The sequence below is a fragment of the Phyllostomus hastatus genome, unplaced genomic scaffold (assembly GCF_019186645.2).
Source record: "Phyllostomus hastatus isolate PE091 unplaced genomic scaffold, TTU_PhHast_1.1 phas_contig_86, whole genome shotgun sequence".
Lineage (NCBI taxonomy): Eukaryota > Metazoa > Chordata > Mammalia > Chiroptera > Phyllostomidae > Phyllostomus > Phyllostomus hastatus.
Window position 1 is genome coordinate 44,918,717 of NW_025333977.1, and position 20,228 is coordinate 44,938,944.

The following is a 20,228-nucleotide window of genomic DNA, read 5'->3' on the forward strand; positions in this document are numbered from 1 at the left end:
CTTCCTAAGAGGCCTGAGTCACCTTGATGACATCAAGGGGGTACTGAAGTGTCTTTCCATGATGTCTTCTTATTGAAATGAGAGAAGCTTATCCTTGGACTCTCTAGAAGGAAACGTTCTGAATCTCTTAACTGATTGACTTTTATCTAAAAAAACACACACATATCCCACAAATGTGATGTTTCTCTCCTGATATCATCTCCTGCATTGCTTGCAGATGCATGGGTTACTTTTGAGCCCCTCTCTGTGAAGGTAGGCTGTGATCACAGGCTTTTTATTGTTACTACCTTTCTTTTTTTCACTCACAGTGTCCCAGTCACACCTGACCTCTTTGTCTACGTGGGGTATTCCAAGCTCAGTGCTACATCAGGGCCTTTGCTCTTCCTTGTCTTTCTTTCTGGAACTCTCTTCCCACATTATTGGTGTAATGTCTCCTTTCATAGTTCAAATAGCTCAAAGGTCACCTCCTGAGAGAAGGTTACCCTGATGCTCTTACGTCAGGGTAAGAGCAGACTTACTTTCCTACCAGTATTTTTCCTTTACTCAAACTTCCTCATGTACTTTAGAGATCTTTCAGTAAATATGTGCCAATATAAATCCCTTTTAATCCTTTTTGTTAAATATAGAAAGGAATGTTCATATGTATAAAGAATATATACACATGAATATATATTCTCCAAATACTAAATAACAATAAAAAACTTTGAAATGAAATAAATTCCAATTTTTAAAGAAATCACACAATTCACATTTGAAAATAAAGCATATTAGAACTTATTCACAAAAAACTTACCTGACATTTTGAAGAATTCCAATTAACCCTGAAAAATAAAATATTTCACACCTTAAAAAATATAGTTACCATTATTACTTAGTGATACATAAACAAATTCTGTGATTCTTTTAGGTATCAGATACCTTTCACTGATTCCTTCATTAATTCAACAAATATTTACTGAACACCTGTTATGTACCAGGCACTATTACAGATGTTGAAAATATAGCAGTAAAGCAGATGGACACACTGCTGGACATTATATTCCAGTGGAATGAGATTTCAAAATATGTCAACAAATACTTAAGATTAAATTATATACTACAGTTATGAAGAAAGTAAAAAGTTTAAGGAAAACATGAGCGTCAGGGTACCCTTCTCTCAGGAGGTGACCTTTGAGCTATTTGAACTATGAAAGGAGACATTACACCAATAATGTGGGAAGAGAGTTCCAGAAAGAAAGACAAGGAAGAGCAGAGGCCCTGATGTAGCACTGAGCTTGGAATACCCCACGTAGACAAAGAGGTCAGGTGTGACTGGGACACTGCAAGTGAAAAAAACAAGGTAAGGAATGATTTGATCATACCTAAAAGCCAGGGAAAAATGCTAGGAATTTGTTGTAATTGCAGTGGAGTGATCAGATCTGATCAATAATTTATCTTGAGGGGGCAAGAGTACAGGCAGAGAGCAGTGAGCAGCAAGGGATGGCAGCAGCTATCAGATGAGAGATGATGCTGACTTAGGGTGGGCAGGTAACCCTGGTTTGGTCAGATGTATGACATGATTTAGAAGCAGATTCTACAGATGGGCTAAAGAAGGCAGGACTCAAGATGGATCTCAGTTTTAGGTCAGGACACCTAAGTTGGTGACTGAAGTAGAGAGGAAGATGGTGAGGAAAATGGTAGAGAATGGGGAGGGCAGGAATCAAAAGTTCCAATCAGGACATGTTAGGATTAAGAGGAGGCCAGAAGAAGACATGTTAAACGTTTAATCTAAAGTGTGTGTGTGATCATTATAAGAATAACTCAGAGAAGTAAATTGGAAGTTCAGATGAGATTTTGAAACAAGGGGTGCTTGGAGAGAAACTTCAATTTGATCAAGAAAGAAAAAGAGGTTATATGAGAAAGGAATTTCAGTATTTCGAGTTTCTCAGTTCTGGGTGATGACAAATAACAAGGAGGACAACAACATTGTAATTTCCTGCATGTTTATCAAATGTCAGGCAAAGTGTTCAGCACTTTTCACCTATTATCTCTAGTTATACCAGCAACTCTCTAATATGTAAATGGACAAACTTGTTAAACTCAAGTAAATCCAAAGTCCATGTTCTTTCCAATATGTTATCTTGTTTATCGGAGTCGTGAATGTGGACAGTGTGTTGTCTAAGTAGAGTAGAAAGTCACCAACACAGAGTAGGTATCAAAAAGTGTTAGAACACCGTGTCAGTAGTCAATACAGACACTGAGTTCACTCAGTGGATGTCATCATGACATAAGCCAGTATGTAGGTTCCCAGCTCAAATGACTATCCTGACTAGCATGGGCCAGAATTTCCAGTCTTGGACCACTTCCACTCACCTCTGGAAGAGAAGTTAGGTGTCTTAAATGTAAAAAAGTTTTCTGGGGCACACCAAAAATCCAGACTCAATCGCAGGCCCACCAGGGAGTTCAAGGAAATTGATCCTATTTCTTGAATAAAGGTGACCTCTGGTATTTAGAAAATGGCCACACCTTTCTAGAACCTTAAATTCTGGACATACCTAGGAATGTATCCTCAAGTGACTCTTGTACATGTGCACAAAGGTTATCTATAAGAATGTTCTTGACACATTGGTCACATAAAAAGAAACTGAAAGCATTCCTAATGTCCATCAATGGTACAATAGATTCTGGTATATTCATATGTCCCCCCCTTAACGTCATTGATAGGTGCTGCAACTTTAAAGGGAATGACAATGCGTACCCAATTTTAATGCAGGCTAATTGATGTAAACAAGTGTTAAGTTCCTACAGCACCTCATCAACATCGTAACAAAACTACGCAGAAAAAAAAAAGACATTATCTGAAGACCTGTTGTAGTGAAAGCAAACTACAGCCAAACACATCAACAGGGATGAACTTCAAAATTATAACACTGAAAAAAATAAAAGCAAGTCATCTGGGAAAACATATGAATCCATTTAAAAAGTGTTCAAAACCAGGGAACTGAAACACTTTTTTTCTGATACATCTATGGGAAAACTTTAAAGAAGAGTCAGGGAATAACACAAAATTCAGGAAAATGGTCACACGTGGAGGAGAAATGATGTGTGTTAAATACTGAGCAGTGGCCCACGAGGGGCTTGAAGCTCCTGCTAATGTTCTGGTTCTAACAGGGTAGTGGGTACAGGAATGATCCATTGTTATTAGTTTTTGAAGGGTATAGATATATGTTTAAATGTGCATATTTAGAGGTATAACATTGTTTTGCAATGAAAAGAATAACTTGACAGTTCTATGTTGAGTGGAACCTTCTAACTAAACACCTGTTGTTCCTTTCTACATTAAGCCTAGGGAGTACAGGCTGTCAAGGAACAATGAAGGAAATGAATTAGAAGAGCATATTAAGTGCCTTAATAGGGAAACAGGCCAAATTACCCACCACCCATCCGACCATCCAGCCACCTATTCAAATGTCAATAATGGCGAATGGTACAGTATAGTACAAAAGTGGCAAATTTTAGCAATTGTTGAATCTGGGTTAAGAGAAAGATTTGAATATTTTTATTTTTGAAATTAAAACTCGAAGGGAAAAAGACAGAATTCAGTGAGATTACAACTGACCCCACAGAAATACAAAGGATTCTAAGAAACTACTGTGAACAATTATGCCAAGGTAAATACAACCAGAGACATTGAAATAAAGAACAAACTAACAGTAACCAGAGGGGAGGGTGGAAAGGGTTAATTGGGGAATATAGAGGAAGTGCCATCAAGGAACATGTATAAAGGACACATGGACAAAGCCAAAGAGGGTAGGTTCGAGGCTGGGAAGTGGGGATGGGTGGGGCGGCAGGCGTGGTGGTGTGAAAATGGAGATAAAAGAAAAATACTGAATTCGTGCACTCAAACTTGGGGTCCAGGCCTGGAAATCTGTACTTTATCACAGTCCTATGTAAGCCTTATAATCAGGTATGTTTGAGGCTGATATATTATAAAGAAAACTAACAGTTCTCAACCATGCTAGGCAGAAATTAGGATTCAAATCTAACTCAAGTGATTGAATAACAACTTGAAACAATAACAAACCTTTCATAAAAACTTTAAAACTATGTAAAATGTTTTTAAAAGCGATTAATATCACCCTGGCCAGGTGGCTCAGTTAGTTGGAGCATTGCCTTCTATGCAAAAGGTTGCGGGTTTGATCCCTGGTCAGAGTGCATACAGGAGGCAACCAATCAATGTTTCTCTCACGTATTGATGTTTCTCTCTCTCTCCCTCTCTCTTCCTTGCTTTCCAAAATCAATAAAAACATATCCTCAGCTGAGGATTAAAAAAATCAAATACAAGTAATATCAATGAATTTAAACAAAATATAAAATGCATACCCATTGCCCCACAAGCTGCAGGTATGAAAAGAATGTGTTTACCTTCCTCACTTTTTGAGCCACTAGGTTTTCTTTTACACTAAATTCTCCTCTCTTTCTTATAAATTTTTACAATGGTTTTATCCAAAATGTTATTAAAATAGGATAATTTCCAATTGGTACAAATTGAATGTTGTTAACTTAATCCTTTCTCAATATTCAGTGAATTGTTTTCAGATTTCCCAATCACCCAGCAAGAACAAAAAGTATCGTACGCTGAAGAGAGACTGACTTCTGGCTTTACAGCAGATGGAAACCAGAACAGAAACCTGCACTGTGTCTCCATAATAGGTTAGCATTACATGGTCCAGAGAGCTCTTAATTGCAGAGGCCTCAGCATTTTCAAGTCTGCCTACAGGGGGATCTAGGCTAATGGGAACACAATAAAGAGGGAAAGGAGCCATTGGCTGGACAGGCCATTGTTGGCGGAGCAGTGGTCTGCTGCTCTGCCAAGCAGCCCTGACATTCTAAGTGACACCCTACAGCAAGACAGCATATACGTGGATACCGCTTGCCGCATCCAGCACTGCAGCCATGTTACATGCTCGCTCTACAATTTCACCTTAAACACCCAGACCTGCTAGCAGAGCTCAGTGAAACCGCAAGCTCTAGAGACACACCATGGATATTTGAAACTTCAATCACAAAACAGAGAATGCTGGTTAGCTTTCGGCATTTGAGTATTTACTGGAATCTGTCCTCCATCTCAGCAAGGGAGGCTGTGGGAGCCTATGGGTTGTAATTCTCTAGGCACAAGGCTTAGAAACCTGCACATGCCATCTAAAACCTTGGGCTCTGCCTGTCTCCACTGCCTTCAGCTGTGAGAGGAGAGAAAAGAAGGAGGACACTGTACAGTTCCTTTTGCTTCTTAGTAAGGGCAGGAAAAACAGGTAGTTCTACAAAGTCCTAGTCCCATGACCACAATCCCCCATTCAGATTCAATATATAACTCTTAGGAGAGTTACGATATCCTTTGTACTTAGAAGACAGCACAGGAATTGGCAAACGGTGTATGTCAGCACACTTAAGACAGCATGTGGACAGTGCGTAGTTCAGATGAACAGATCCCAGGTATCCCTAATAGCTGTGTGACATTGAGTGACCATTCTGTTCTTGGGTTATCCTGTGTCATGGACATGATGACAACTGAGTGCACCTCACAGGACTATTGTGAAGACTAAAATGGTTACACTTAGCATTTAGAACAGTGCCTGGCACACAGCAAATCCAAAACAAATATGTGTCACTACAGTTTCACTAGGTAAAATAAGCCAACTGGTAAAGAAACCAAGAGTAAATGTCTGCATCCAAATCTAGTATATAAAAGAGCTGTCTGCCATTCAGCCATTTTATGTGATTAGTGAGCATCCACTCATAAGGCTTTATACTGGGTTCCAAGCTGACGCCAGTAACTGTCATCTTCCACCACCAGTGAGTTCTAGCAGATGTGATTTTATGGGCATCGCTTGTAATGAGTTTTTAAAGGTAAAGAACTAAGAGAAAGAAAATGGAGATGCTGCTGGAGGGCTTTTTCTTATCTTGTGGCTAAATGAAAGACAAACAAGAAAGTACAGCTTAAGTGTCTATAGGATTTGCTTTTACTTCAGGATAGTGACATTAATTATGTTACATTATTCAAATGGGTTTATCTAGTAATAACTTTAAAGCATGCAATTAAAATTAAAGGCATCTTCTAACAATTAGAAGAACATAATACTCATTGCCTCCCCCAAGATATAACTACAGCATACCTTGAAGATTTTGCAGGTTCCAGACAACTGCAATAAAGTGAATCACATAAACTTTTTGGTTTTCCCATTGCATATAAATGTTTACACTGTAACAGACTATAACATGTGCAATAGCATTAAGTCTAAAAAAATCAATGTACATATCTTAATTTAAAACTATTTTATTGCTAAAAAATACTAACTCTAATCTGAGCCTTTGGCAAGTGTAATCTTTTTATAAAAAACATAGTATATGTGCCCTGGCTGGCATAGCTCAGTGCATTGAGCGCAGGCTACGAACCAAAGTGTCGCAGGTTCGATTCCCAGTCAGGGTACATGCCTGGGTTGCAGGCCATGACCCCCAGCGACTGCACATTGATGATTCTCTCTGTCTCTTTCTCCCTTCCTTCCCTCTCTAAAAAACAAATAAATAAAATCTTAAAAAAAAACACAGTATATGCAAAGCACAATAAAGTGTAATAAAATGAGGTAGACCTGTATTGTTTTTTTAATTACCCTGCACTATAAGAAACTGAATATTTAAGCTTATATTAATAATGTATAAAGCCCTTAATAAATATGTTAGTATTTTTTCCAACATTCAAATTTTATAAAACTCTTATTTCACAAGGATTCATACTGGGTGAATATAAGTTAATGTGATAATAATCCTAGAAATGTATATATGCTTTGCTTAAAAAAGAAGTATCTATTAGGCTTTGCAAATTATCTCACATATTATTTTCTTCTAAATCCACAGGAAGTGATGGCTTCTCAGTTTTCATTATTTCATGTGACTTAGCGTTGTATAAGGAAGAATTTGTCTGGCCTTTGCCCAAGGTTATGGGGGGATCCTGTAACCCTTTGGAATTTTCTGAGTGACATGAGTGTCTTTATTAATCCTGGTGAACCCTAGGATCACATTTTATTTTATGCTAAGGGGACGTCACAGGATCGAAGGTGATCATGTCAGAAACATCACCATAGAACTGAAGGTTTGGGCTTTGAGCTGTAATATTTGACCGATGTCCTGACCTCTCAGAGATGAGAGGGGCTGGAGTTTCAGTTCTACCACTTGGGCAGTAATCCAAGTAACCATACCTATGTAATGAAAGCCCAGTAAAAACTCTGGCCACTGCCCTGACCAGTGTGGCTTAGTTGGTTGGGTGCCCTCCAGCAAACCGAAAGGTCAGGGCACATGTGTGAGTTGTGGTTTTGGTTGCCAGTTGGGGTGTTTGCAGGAGGCAACCGATTGAAGTTTCTTTTCTACATCAGAGTCTTTCTCTCTCTGTTTGTATCTCTCTCTCTCCCTCTCTCTCTCTCTCTGTCTCACTCGCTCCCTTCCCCTCTATCTAGAATCAATAAAAGAAAAAAGAAAACGCAAAACCTCTGGCCACCGAGGCTAGTTTTTTCCTGGTTGGTGAACACATCAATGTGAGAAGGATGATGCATCCTGACTCCACAAAGAGGGAGGAGACATGAAAGTTCTTTTTTTTTTTAAGATTATTTTATTTTATTTATTTACTTTAGAGAGAGGGAAAGGGAGGGAGAAAAAGAGGGAAACATCAATGTGTGAGAGATTTGGTTGCCTGTCACAAGCCCTCAACGGGGGACCTGGCCCACAACCCAGACATGTGCTCCGACTGGGAATCTAACTGGTGACTTCTCGGTGTTCAGGCTGGCATTCAATCTGCTGAGTCACAACAGCCAGGGAGGCATGAAAGTTCTAAAATAGAGACCCTATCAGACCACACCCTACATGTCTTTTCATTTGGTTGTTCCTGATTTTTACTCTTCGTGATAAAACTTTAATCATAAATATAGTGCTATCCAGAGTTCTGTGAGTCATACTAGCTAAGGATCAAACCTGAATTGGTGATGGGAACCCCTGAATTTGTAGCCAGTTGCTCAAAAGCAGGAGTGACCTAAAGAACTCATGGCTGGCATCTGAAGTAGTGGAAATCTGTTGGGAGACTGTTTCCTTAAATTTGTGGAGTCTGTGCTAACTCTGGGTGGTTAATATCAGAATTCCATTGTACTTAAATTGTCAGAAAAGTTGCTAAGCTGTTACAAACACAAACATATGAGGGAGACACCCCAAAATGGAATTATCTTCTGGAAGGCAGGCACCTTTTAATACAGGCTTCCCCTGCTAGGTGAGTGTTCTAGGAACCCTTCTGTATCAGTGGACTAGCTGGTGTTGATCTGAGAGGCTGGGTTCAGCTTCACTGAGTTTTTTTTTGAAGACTCAATGTGTTTGCCCACTTCATGATGGGTGATTTACAACTGCACCTGCCCACACCATGCTGAGCATTCAGCAGTTTTGACCAAAACAGCATGACCCCTATGTCCCACCTTCACTATTCACCCGATCTCTCCACAAACTTTTTTTCTTTGTTTCCCTGGATGAGAAAAGTCCTCAAAGGGAAATGTTTTACTGATGTCGAAGAGGTGAAGCAAAAAAATGGCAGAAGCACTAAAAGGCATCAAAATTGATGACTTCAAAAACTGTTTTGAGCAGTGGAAGAAATGTCTCACTGCAGAAATGTTGTATTACATCAAATGGAGAGTACTTGAAAGGTGACTGAAGTTTAAACATGTAAGAATACACAATTTTTAATAAACAAATTACATTTTTTGGTCCCCCCCTTGTATATATTTCTAATTGTAAAAGTAATACACCATCATTTGTGAAAATCAAGAAATGAAGTACAAATATAAAACAATGAAAACAATGCTTTTTAAAAAAGATTTTATTTACTTATTTTTTAGAGAGAAGGGAAGGGAGAGAGAAAGAGAGGGAGAGAAACATCACGTGTGAAACAGTGATCAGTTTCCTTCCCCAACCCCCAATCGGCACTCTGGCCTATAACCCAGGCATGTGCCCTGACCAGGAGTTGAACTGGTCATATGGCGACCAACCTCAGTTTGCAAGACGTTGCCCATTCACTGGACCATGCCAGTCAGGGCAAAAGAGTGAACATAATCCTTAATCCAACCTCCCCAAATAACCATTCTTAAAATGCTGGTGAATATCCTCTGTGTGTGTTTATGCTTCTGTGTGCATGCATGGGGGTTTTATAACAAATATAAGAAATACTGCAAACTGAACAGATATATTTGTTTAAATCCAAGTTACCAATGACTATACCTTAATTCAAAGGGTTCCATTTTTACTGTTTATACCTTTTTGGTATTATGATAAGTGTCATAAAATTTCTATTTACATAAATATTTGTACATGCCTCTGGCTATTCCCTTATGCTAAACTAATTTAAAATGGATTCATGTTCTCCCGGTGAATGTTTTTACAATTTAGGAAACATTTTGCCAAATTTTCTTTCTAGCAAGGCTTCTTCAGTTTAAACTCAAATAATATGTGAGTGACCATCTGAGTACCATTATCTTTAAACTTTGCCAAGTTGCTAAGTGGAAACTTGCCTTTGTATTACTATGCCATTAAAAATAATTCCTAATTCTTTAACTGTTAAAAAAATCATGTTTTCCAAAAGAGACACTTTAACTGATATGGTAGCTTAGTAGGGTTTAAGAATCACCAACGCAAAAATATTACAAAATAGCAGGTACTCAGTGTGGAAGGAACTTTCACTTACAACATTAAAAAAGGATTGTTGATTCTTCCTTCTTAAGTAACCCTTTAAATACCTATTGCTAATTTAAACATATAAAAGATTTACTCATTTCTTCACATAAAGACAAAGACAAGTGGAAATATAATGACTGCCTAGAGAAACAGCCCCCAAAATGGGAGGTTTTAAAGCAACAGATGGGGATGAGAAACTGAAACGGACTCCTCCTACCTTTGCACCTCTTACAGAAGCAGCTCAACCCAGTCTGCCGTCCTCAGCGCCGCTTGCTCTTCCTCCAGGGGAAGGATGGAGAATGAGAAGCTGCAGTGACCAGGGAGTCCCTGTGCCCCGCCCTCTCCCAGTCCTTGGGGAGCAGGAAAGGTGGGCGGTGCCTGAAGCATCCGGAGTTACTCAGAAATAATGTTGGTATCTGGATCCCATGTCGAGCTTGTATGCAGGAAGGGCAACAATGATTGCAGCTGGAGATTTGCAGGATTTTTTTCCTTTGGGTGGAGACCGCTGCAAACACCACCTCTGAACCTGAGCTTTGGCAGCTGCAGCCAGCCTGAGTTACAGTCTCCTGACGGTACCGCTGGTTTGGTGGGATCCCTCCGAGAGGTTACAGTCCACGAGGAACAGGAGGAAAGCTGGCAGTAAAGGAAAGGCATGAGCAAAATGAGAGAAGTGGGTTATGATTTGGAACTGTATGTGGCTGGGAATACAAAGATCTGGAGCAGAGGAAGTAAAAGCCAGGCATTGGCCACTTATAAAGTGTTTACAGTTGATAGTCTCATTCAACATGCATTGGGATGTGACTTCATTATATCACAGGCTGTCTTAAAGCCCAGAGCAGGCTGCAGCAGAAAAATGCATGTGTATATCGCAAAGCTCTTGTGTCATGCATAGTACAGAAGGAAAGATTTACAGTTTATTTTCCTTTTCAGGTTGCAAATGTTTGGCCCACCAAATACTGGTTGTTGTTCCAATGAAGCAGTTCTTCACTGAGGTGCCTCTAGGACCCCCTTGTAAACCTTTACCCACTATGCTCAGCACGCCGCATCTACTAGATGAAATGCCCCATTCCTTTGTAAGTCTGGCGTCTTTTTGGCTTATCGTGGGTGCAACATGTGTAGATCATGCGATGAAAACAGTTTTCTTTAACACCGACCCCTCCATTGTAATGACCTACAACACTGCTCACAGGTCATGTATGCATGCTGTGTGGGCTCTTCAAAATCAAAACAGAGGAACAGAATGTTGTTTCCAAGTTCTCTGAACGGAAGAGAACCGCCCAGAATATGACCCCTAATAGCTCTCTCACAGCACACCTCAGCCGCCTTTCCAAAGGCAATTCCTCATGGCCACATCTTCTGGAATTGCTCCTCCACCGCACCAGAATGAGTCCACCCCACGGACCAATCCGCACTCTGGGTCTCCTTCAATCTTCAACAGAGCGACTCTGTTGGGCTCCTCCTTCCACTGCCCCAGGAGTGCACTTTTTCTGAAGCATGCAAAGGTTCTGTTTCTAGCCATAATCAGTCTCCTAGGAGACCCAGTATTTCTCATTCTCCAGAATGGCTCTTTTCTTTTACCAGAAACAGACCCAATTGCTCCTGAACTCTAAACTGACCATTTATGGACAGAAGCAATTGTTAATATAAGGTTCGGAGTACATATTTTTATATTGAAAGAAAAATGTTGCTAAAAGTTTTAGGAAATGCTTGGTATTTTGCTTAAACTTCCTTGTAGTATACCCAGTTATTAATATTTATAAAAATACACAGACATGTATTAAGGCCTCCTCTGTTTCAGTAGAGAACATTCATTATATTGAGTGTGTTCATAAAAACAAAACATAAAAATAAATTAAAAAAAAAAGCAACAGATGCAGTTTCAATTTAACTTGCCATTGACTCTGAGTTGATTATTAAAATAGCTAGATTACCACCTTTCTGAGAGAAAAGTCCAAATTAACACACATCTTTAGGGCAGGCTCTGTGAAATTATTGCTGAAGAACACTATTTCCAATCAGGTTTGACAAGAATATCCAAAAGATACCCTCTGATCCTTCCCAATCAACTATAGGCTGCTGGGGTCCACCCTGGTCTCAGGAACAGGTCTACAGCAACCTGGTCTCAGGAAGCTGTAACCCCCCATGGCTAAGGCTGAGTGAGAGACCTCCAGACCAGGAGCCACTAAGAAGACAAGCTTATCTCCCTGGCAGGAGCACTGCTTCTGCTCCTTGCCTGGCCCCCAGTGCTTGATCAGTTAGCCAATGACTGGTAAGATTCCCCAAGAGGGAAATGACTTAAGACAGGCATGATCACATGGAGGCCCCAGAGAAGGGACTCAGGGGGCTGTGGAAATGAGGGGGAGATGGACATCGACTTCTGCCCCCTCAGCTTTGACAAAGCTTGAGTCCTTGTTCTGGCTGTGAGAAATCCAAGACTCCTGGCTGCCTTTGTCTCCTCTGCCCGACTCAGGCCTGCAGAAATAACAGGGGCGGTGCAGTCCAGACCAGAGTCAGTGGGCCCCCAGGGTAATTAGACCTGAGGCATAGGATATGCAAGATCCTGTGAGACCTGCTTGCTGAGGATGCTCTTGAATATGAAGGCACGGGCAGGAAATGAAACTAGCCCTGTGGCTTTTTAAGTGATAAAAACCCAAACTCAGCGTGAGCTCTGTAAACTCTTTGAAAGATACCTACTCATTTGATCTTCCCTGCCAGACTATAATCCACAAACTGTATCCATACCCCTACCCAATACTGCCTAATAAAAAGCCTACTCAGGCAGTGACTTGGGGTGCTCTCCACTAGAGAGAGTGGCCATGCCATTCCTATTCTTCCACAAGATTCGGTAGTCTGTGTGTATTTCTCTCGTATCTTGAGCATCTACAGTGGTGATGGATACTGCTGGTTGATATCCATCACAGCAGGCTCTGTGAAATCATTGCTAAAGAACACTATTTCCAATCAGGTTTGACAAGAATATCCCAAAGATGCCCTCTGATCCTTCCCAATCAACTATATTTAGGTTTTTTTTTTGTTAAATTATACTTTTTGATTATGCTATTACAGTAGTAACAATTTCCCTCTTTGCCCACCTCCACCCAGCACCCCTGACTCCCTCAGGCAATCCCCACACCATTGTTTGTCCATGGGTCATGAGTATAGGTTCTTTGGCTACTCCATTTCCTATACTGTACTTTATAGCCCCATAGCTATTCGATAACTACTTATTTGTATTTCTTAATCCCTCACAACCTCACTCATTTCCCCATAACTCATCCCATCTGGCAACCGTCAAAACACTATATCCATGATTTTGTCTCTGTTCTTCCTGTTTGCTTAGTTTCTTTTTTAGATTCAATTGTTGATAGATATGTATTTATTGCCATTTTATTGTTCAAGTTTTTATCTTCTGTTTCTTAAATAAATCCCTTTAACATTTCATGTAATAATGGATTGGTGATAATGAACCCCTTTAGGTTTTTTCTTGTCTGGGAAGCTCTTTATCTGTCCTTCAACTCTAAATTATAATCTTTTCTGGATAGAGCAGTCTTGGCTGTAGGTCATTGCTTTTCATCACTTCAAATATTCCGTGCCAAATATTTCTAGCCTGCAAAGTTTCTTTTGAGAAATCATCTGACAGTCTTATGGGAATTCCCCTGTAGGTAACTACTTTTCTGTTGATACCTTTAAGATTCTCCCTTTATCTTTAACCTTTGGCATTGTACCCATGACGTGTCTTGGAGTCAGCCTCTTTGAATCCATCTTGTTTGGGACTCTCTGTGCTTCCTGGACTTGCATGTCTATTTCTTTCACCACATTAAGTAAGTTTTCTTTTATTATTTTGTCAAATAGATTTCCAATTTCTTGTTCTTTCTCTTTTTCTGGCACCTCTATGAAGCAAATGTTAGAACACTTGAAGTTGTCCCATAGGCCCCTTACACTATCATTTTTTGGATTTTTTTTCTTCTTGTGTTCCGATTGGTTATTTTTTGTTTCCTTATGTACAAATCGCTGATTTGATTCTCAGCTTCGTCCACTCTACTGTTGATTCCCTGTAAATTGTTCTTTATTTCAATTGGTGTATCCTTCATTTCTGACTGGATCATTTTTATGCTGCAGAGGTCCTCACTAAGTTAACTGAGCATCCGTATAACCAGTGTTTTGAACTCTGCATCTGATAGATTGCTTATTTCCATTTTGTTTAGTTCTTTTTCTGGAGTTTTGGTCTGCTCTTTCATTTGGGCCATGTTTCTCCACATTTTGGCAGCCTCCCAGTGTTTGTTTCTGTGTATTAGGTAGAGCTGCTATGACTCCCTGTCTTGGCAGCACAGCCTAATGTAGTAGGTGTCCTGTAGGGTCCAATGGCAGTTTCCCCATCACCGAAACTGGGTACTCAAGGTGTGCCTTTTGTGTGGGCTGAGGATACCCTCCTCTTGGTTGCAACTTGATTACTGTTAGCAGGTTAATGGGAGGAATTTTCTCAGGCCAATCAGCTGCAAGTACTGGCTACGATTACTGACCACCAACCTCTGCCCTCTGTGCAGAATCAACTGTGCAGGGGCCAGGTGGTGGTCCTCTGACATGATTTTTAGGTGCCCACTGGGTGTGCAGGCTCTGGAGTTTCCCGAGTGGTGCTGACCACACAAGGTCAGCTCTCACCTGTGTTCTACCTGTGGTCACTGTGACTGTGCTAATAAGCCATCTGAGATGGCTGCTACTTGTACTTGGCTTGGAGATTCCCAGGCAAAGCCAAGTTGTGAATCTAGTCTGGATGCTGCTAGTACTGGGCCTGGGGCCACTTAGCAGGTATGGGGAGTTGCGGGCTCACTGAGGCTGGCTGTTGTTTGTATGAGAGGATTTAGGAATTTGTGAAGCATGAACCAAGACCAGTTATTCATATGGATAAGCAGCTTACATGGGCCTGTAAGTTGGGTGGGATGGACCGAGTCTCTGCCGATCTCCAGGGCAGGACAAACAGTGTTATCCAAGTTGATAAAGTCTCACATATGGCACCAGCCTGCCAGCTCTGTGACTCTGTGGGTGGAGGGTTCAGGGACAACAGCCTTTGTCTGCCTTTCCATTTAGGAGATAGCTGTCCCCCAGTTCTCACTTGGATGCCACACATTTCATTTTCTCCCTGTATGCTACTGGTGCCTTTCAAGCTGCTACTCCAGTGCTGCAGCTCAAAGGGATTGGGTCTGAATTAAGTCCCTGTGTGGGTTCTTTAAGAGTAACTTCTTGAGATGTCAGAAGTTTCTTCTACCAACTTAATCCCCACTTGTTTTTGCAGCCAGAAGTTATGAGGACTTAATTTTTCTGGGAAATAGAACCCTCAGCGGGGGGGGGGGGGGCTGCTGTTGGGCCAGGACTCCTTGTTCTAGAGACATCCCTCCTGAATTTTATCTACCACCCATGGATTTGGGAGCAGCTCATTTCACTTCTGCCCTCCTCTTACCAATCTGGACATGTGGTTTCTTTAATTCTGATGTTGTCAGACTTCCATTCAACTCGATTTATGATGGTTCCAAGTGATAGTTCTTTGTACTTTAGTTGTAATATTGATGTGATTGTACAAAGAGGTGAGCCATGCTTACCTATGCTGCCATCCTGAGCGGAAGCCCTTATATTTAGGGTTTAATCCTATTTTTTTCCAGCAAATTCACTAGGCTTATGTGTTCTTTTCTTTTTACATTTCTTAGCTTTGCAAGGATGGGTAAAAAAGGCTGCAATGCTCCAGAGCTGATTATTATTCTTGTGGTCAATATTATCAAATCAGAATCTGGTTCCCATTATTGATTAACCCTTTTATGTTTAAATTGTATTTAACAAAAACTCTTTAAAACACCTAACAGCTTGAATTTCTCTTCTGTGTGTTGGGGCATATTTTTGTTTCTTCTGAATATAACTCCCTACATATTCTGCATCATAACAAGCCACAGGATTTAAGCACTTTGTATGCACCAGTTTCTCTGAGATAAAAAAAGGAAGGGTGTATATTTTAAATAAATTTAGAGTAAAATAAAAATAAAAAATAAATTTATCATGCCTGGGTTGCAGGCCAGGTCCCCAGTAGGGGGCACGTGAAGGACAGCCACAGATTGATGTTTCTCTCCTTTCTCCTTCCCTTCCCCTCTCTCTGAACAATAAATAAATAAAATCTTTTTTAAAAAGTTTATTGGTTGTTAGTAGATTCATGTGAAGAGAGTTCCCTAGCAATTCCATGTTTTTGTCACTTTTGCATTAGTCTACATTATTACATTGTTCTGCTCATAAAATAAATTATAAAATGTAATAATCTTGACCATATACAACTTCTATAATCCTCCTACTTAGAGGCAACTGAATATGTTAAATTATTTTTTATAACATACTACTTACCTATACTTTATATGTTACATACTTAGATATATTTATAAGATACATAATACTATTTGTATATTATATACATATATAATATACTAAACCACAGGGCTGGAAAAAATAGGTAAACCAGTCATTTCAATTTAAAACTAACTTGAGTGAGGTCAAATAGAAAACATCATTCTTCTAAGTAAAAAATTTTAATATTTTCTAGAGAAAATATAAAGTAGTTTTTAAAGGAGCAGTTAGCTATATAGTGCTGTGTAGTTACCTACTGATTAATTAAGACCCTAAATAAACTGATATAATATCCTTAAAAATCTTTTTTGTTGGGTTTCAGATTTAAATACCAATTACTAATTTTCTCTGAGGTCCCAGGAACTTTATATATTTTGAGTGAGGTAGATATTATAATTTTCATTACACGCGCAAAGAAGAGAAGCAAAGAATTTTATAAACTGGGCAAACTATAGTTCAAATGCCAAAATCACAGGTCAGGTTACTATTTTAACCCCCCTGAAAATGACCTTTTGCAACTTTGCTGCCCTTTCTCCTGTCCCAATACCCTCTCATTGTCCCAAATTACGCAGCTTGCCTTACCACTATACCCTATAATATGAAAATAGGCCCTTCTACCTTCCTTTTTGTAAGGTTTTTAAAATAGATGCCTAACTTAAAAAGAAATTACCTACCAACCTAGAGAAACAAAATTCATAATAGATCACATGTTCTAGTTCTGGTTAAGCCACAGTAAATCTATACCACCCTGTCTCTCCCATAAGGCAATTAATTAACCTAGACAAAAACTTTGGGTAGCTTTATGAAACCCTGGAAATTAAACAATAGCAAGAGCATAGGGGAAGAAGACCAGAATTGGAAGTACCACCTAACCAGAATCAGTTTTCTAATTTTTCTCTGGTTCCCCCAACCTGATACTATTTCAAGGCAGCATGAAACACAACAGTGGGCACCATATGCAGAGAGAGCTCCAGGAGAAGCCCTCTGATTCTGGCTTGAGCAGCGGGAAAGCAGAATTCCTAAAGCTTGGAAACAGTTGGATAACTCCCCAATATTTTTTTTTCTTTTCCTCCATTCCTTCATGTCCCCGGTGGAGAAAGAAGTGGTTATATCAAAACAATGCTCAAAGGTCTCGAGAATTCTAAAGGAGGGAAATCTGGATACAAGGGGCTGTGATACTAAGATGATAGGGTAAACTCTACCTGCCTCCTTGCTTTTATTTTTCTCTCTGCCATCTTATGACTTGATCTTGAATGCAAATAAATTTGTGTATATAGCAGGAAGTATATAGCAGGAAAAGGTATATAAAACCTAATTTTTCTAGTTTGAGAACTGAAAAGGAGAGGCCCAGAATATTGGTAAGAAGATGGTGAAGAAGCTTCAGAAAAGTTATCTATGAACTTTCAGCACATCCCTGAATGGTGCATGCATAGATTTGATCCTAAACATCTTATCCTAACAAACTCTTTGAGAGCTGAAGTAAGAGAGACTACTGGCCACATCTCAGACTATCCACTGGATTACATACATACAAGAGAGACCTAAAGAGCATGGCAAAGACTTTGAAAACTAACCTGACAGTGAAATTACCACACATAGAAGGCTTGTCAGAACTTGTGACCTTCACCCAACTGGGTCACTGCCTGCTAAAACAAGAAAAACAATTCTCTCCATAGCAACTAAACAAGACTCAAAATCTCATAATAACATAATTGTTAACATGACCATGATACACTAAAAAATTACTTGGTATACAAAGAACCAGAAAAGTCTCAACTCATATGGAAGGAAAACTCAAAATAAGACAAAGCCAAGATGACACTGATGTTGAAATTATCTGACAAAAAAATGTAAAGCAGCTATTAAAAAATGTTCCAAAGGGGAGGAAATGGAAAGGCTAAAGGTGTCTCATAGAATTCAAGATGTAAAGCAAATGGAAATTTTAGAAAATAAATAAAATGTGAAATTCACTAGATATGCACAATAGAAAAATGGATTTTACATGGTAAAAGTTACTGAGCTTGAAGACAGGTCAATAAAAATTACCCAGCCTGAAGAACGTGGAGAAAAATTATTGAAAAAAAAAGTCAGCAAAATCTGACTGGGGGAATCTGTGGGATAATACCAAAGGTTCTGTTTTAAATATATAATCTTTATTATGTATTTTCCATTACTATTTAGTCCCCTTATACCCACCTCCCCCCACAGCAATCACCACAGTTTTCCATGTCCATAACAACACCAAAGGTCCTAACAGTTATGTTATCAGGGTCTCTGAAAAACAGGAGAAACAGTGAAGAATAGAAAAAATATTTAAAGAAATAATAGCTGAAATGTTTTCAAATTTGGCAAAAAAAAAAAAACACCCCTCATAAACAATAGACATGTAAAGCTCACTGAACCTCAGTCAGGATAAAGTTAAGATATCCATTTCCTTACACATTATAAACAAATTGCTAGAAAATAAAAAGGTGAATAAAAAAATCCCAAAAGCATCCACAGAAAACAATACATTACTTAGAGATGAAGACTTACAATGATTGTGAATTTATCATCAGATAATCATGATGTTCAAAAAATTGTTTTTTCAGTGCTGAAAGAAAACAATCAACCCAGAATTCTATATCAAGTAAAAATGCCCTTCACAATAGGGAAGAAATAAAAACATTACAGTATAAAGTAAAACTAATAGAATTTGTTGCCATCTGATATGCTGAAAAGGAATTAAAAAAGAAAGCTTACATATGTAAGGGAAATGAAATAGCAGAAAGAAACTTGGAACATCAGGAATGATGAAAAATAACAATGGTAAATATCCATATAATCAAATACTGGTCTTCTCTTCTTAAATTATTTAAAGTAAGTTTGATAATTGAAGGCAAAAAATATTAATATTGTCCAAGGTGGTTTGCAACATATGTCAATTTAAGACATAGACAACTACAACATAAGTTTATAGGTGTAAAGAGACCTATATGATGGTAATATTTCTATATTCCACTTTAAGTGGTAAAATATAAATCATGAAAACACTCTGAAAAGTTAAGTACATATACTATAATGTTTAGATCAACCACTAAAAACACTAGTTACAAAGATACAATTGAAAACATAATAACAGACTAAACACCACGAAAAAGATTCAAATATCCATAAAGAAGACAGTTAATGACCTAATTACTTGCCCTCTAAAAGAAACTCACTTCAAATGTAATGTGTAAATAGGCTGCAGGGAAAAGATGAAAAAAATATATCATGTAAACATGTAAAAGAAGCTGGAATGCAAGACATACAGAAAACAAGTAGCAAAATTCTGACATAAATCCTATCTTGTTAGTAATAATTACTTCAAGGGGAATGGATTCAACAATCCAATCAAAAGGCAGAGACTAGATGAATAGATTAAAAAAATTTTAATGTAATCCATATATATGCTGTGTACAAGAGACACAATTTAGATTAGAAACCAAATAGGTTGAAAGTAAAAGAATTAAAAAGGTATATATCACGTAAGTGCTAACCAAAAAGTAGTGGCTATAGTAATCTCTGATAAAATAGACTTTAAGACAAAAATATTACAGGAGACAGAAAAAGATTATCTCATAAAGATAAAAGGCTTAATTCATCAGAAAAGTGTAATATATATTACATATACACACACATATGTGTATACATACATATACACAACATATACATAAACATATACACGTGCATGTATATACACAAACACATATGTATATACATATACATGAATATAGAAACATATACACATATACATATATACAATATACATACAAATGTATATACACGTGCACACACACACATATACACACACAGATAAGAGTCTCAAAATACAACAAACAAAATGGCACAATTGAAGAGAAAATAGGCAATTCAAAAATAATAGTTTGAGACTTCAATATCCCATTTTCAATAGTACACAGACCCCCTAGGCAGGAAACCAGTGAGGAAACAGAAGACTTGAACATTTTTATGAACTATCTAAACCTAATAGTCATCTGTATAAAATTGCACCCAAATGTAGCAGGATATATTTTTCTCAAGTGCATGGAACATTCCACAAGATCAAGCATGTGCCAGTCTATGAAACAAAC

The 20,228-nt window shown here is 38.6% G+C and overlaps 1 protein-coding gene across 2 annotated transcripts in view; it reads right to left on the reverse strand.

The window, feature by feature from the left end:
* Positions 1–20,228, reverse strand: part of PLSCR4 (phospholipid scramblase 4) — a 53,702-nt gene that overhangs the window by 23,075 nt on the left and 10,399 nt on the right. The window contains exons 2-3 of one of the 2 annotated variants that reach the window (XM_045851970.1): positions 9,953–10,368; positions 794–821 (exon numbers count right to left, since the gene is read on the reverse strand). In XM_045851970.1, the coding sequence (XP_045707926.1) occupies positions 794–800 (7 nt within the window). In that variant the 5' untranslated portion in view covers positions 801–821; positions 9,953–10,368. The remainder of the gene's footprint in view (positions 1–793; positions 822–9,952; positions 10,369–20,228) is intronic. The other variant, XM_045851971.1, reaches the window with a different exon arrangement.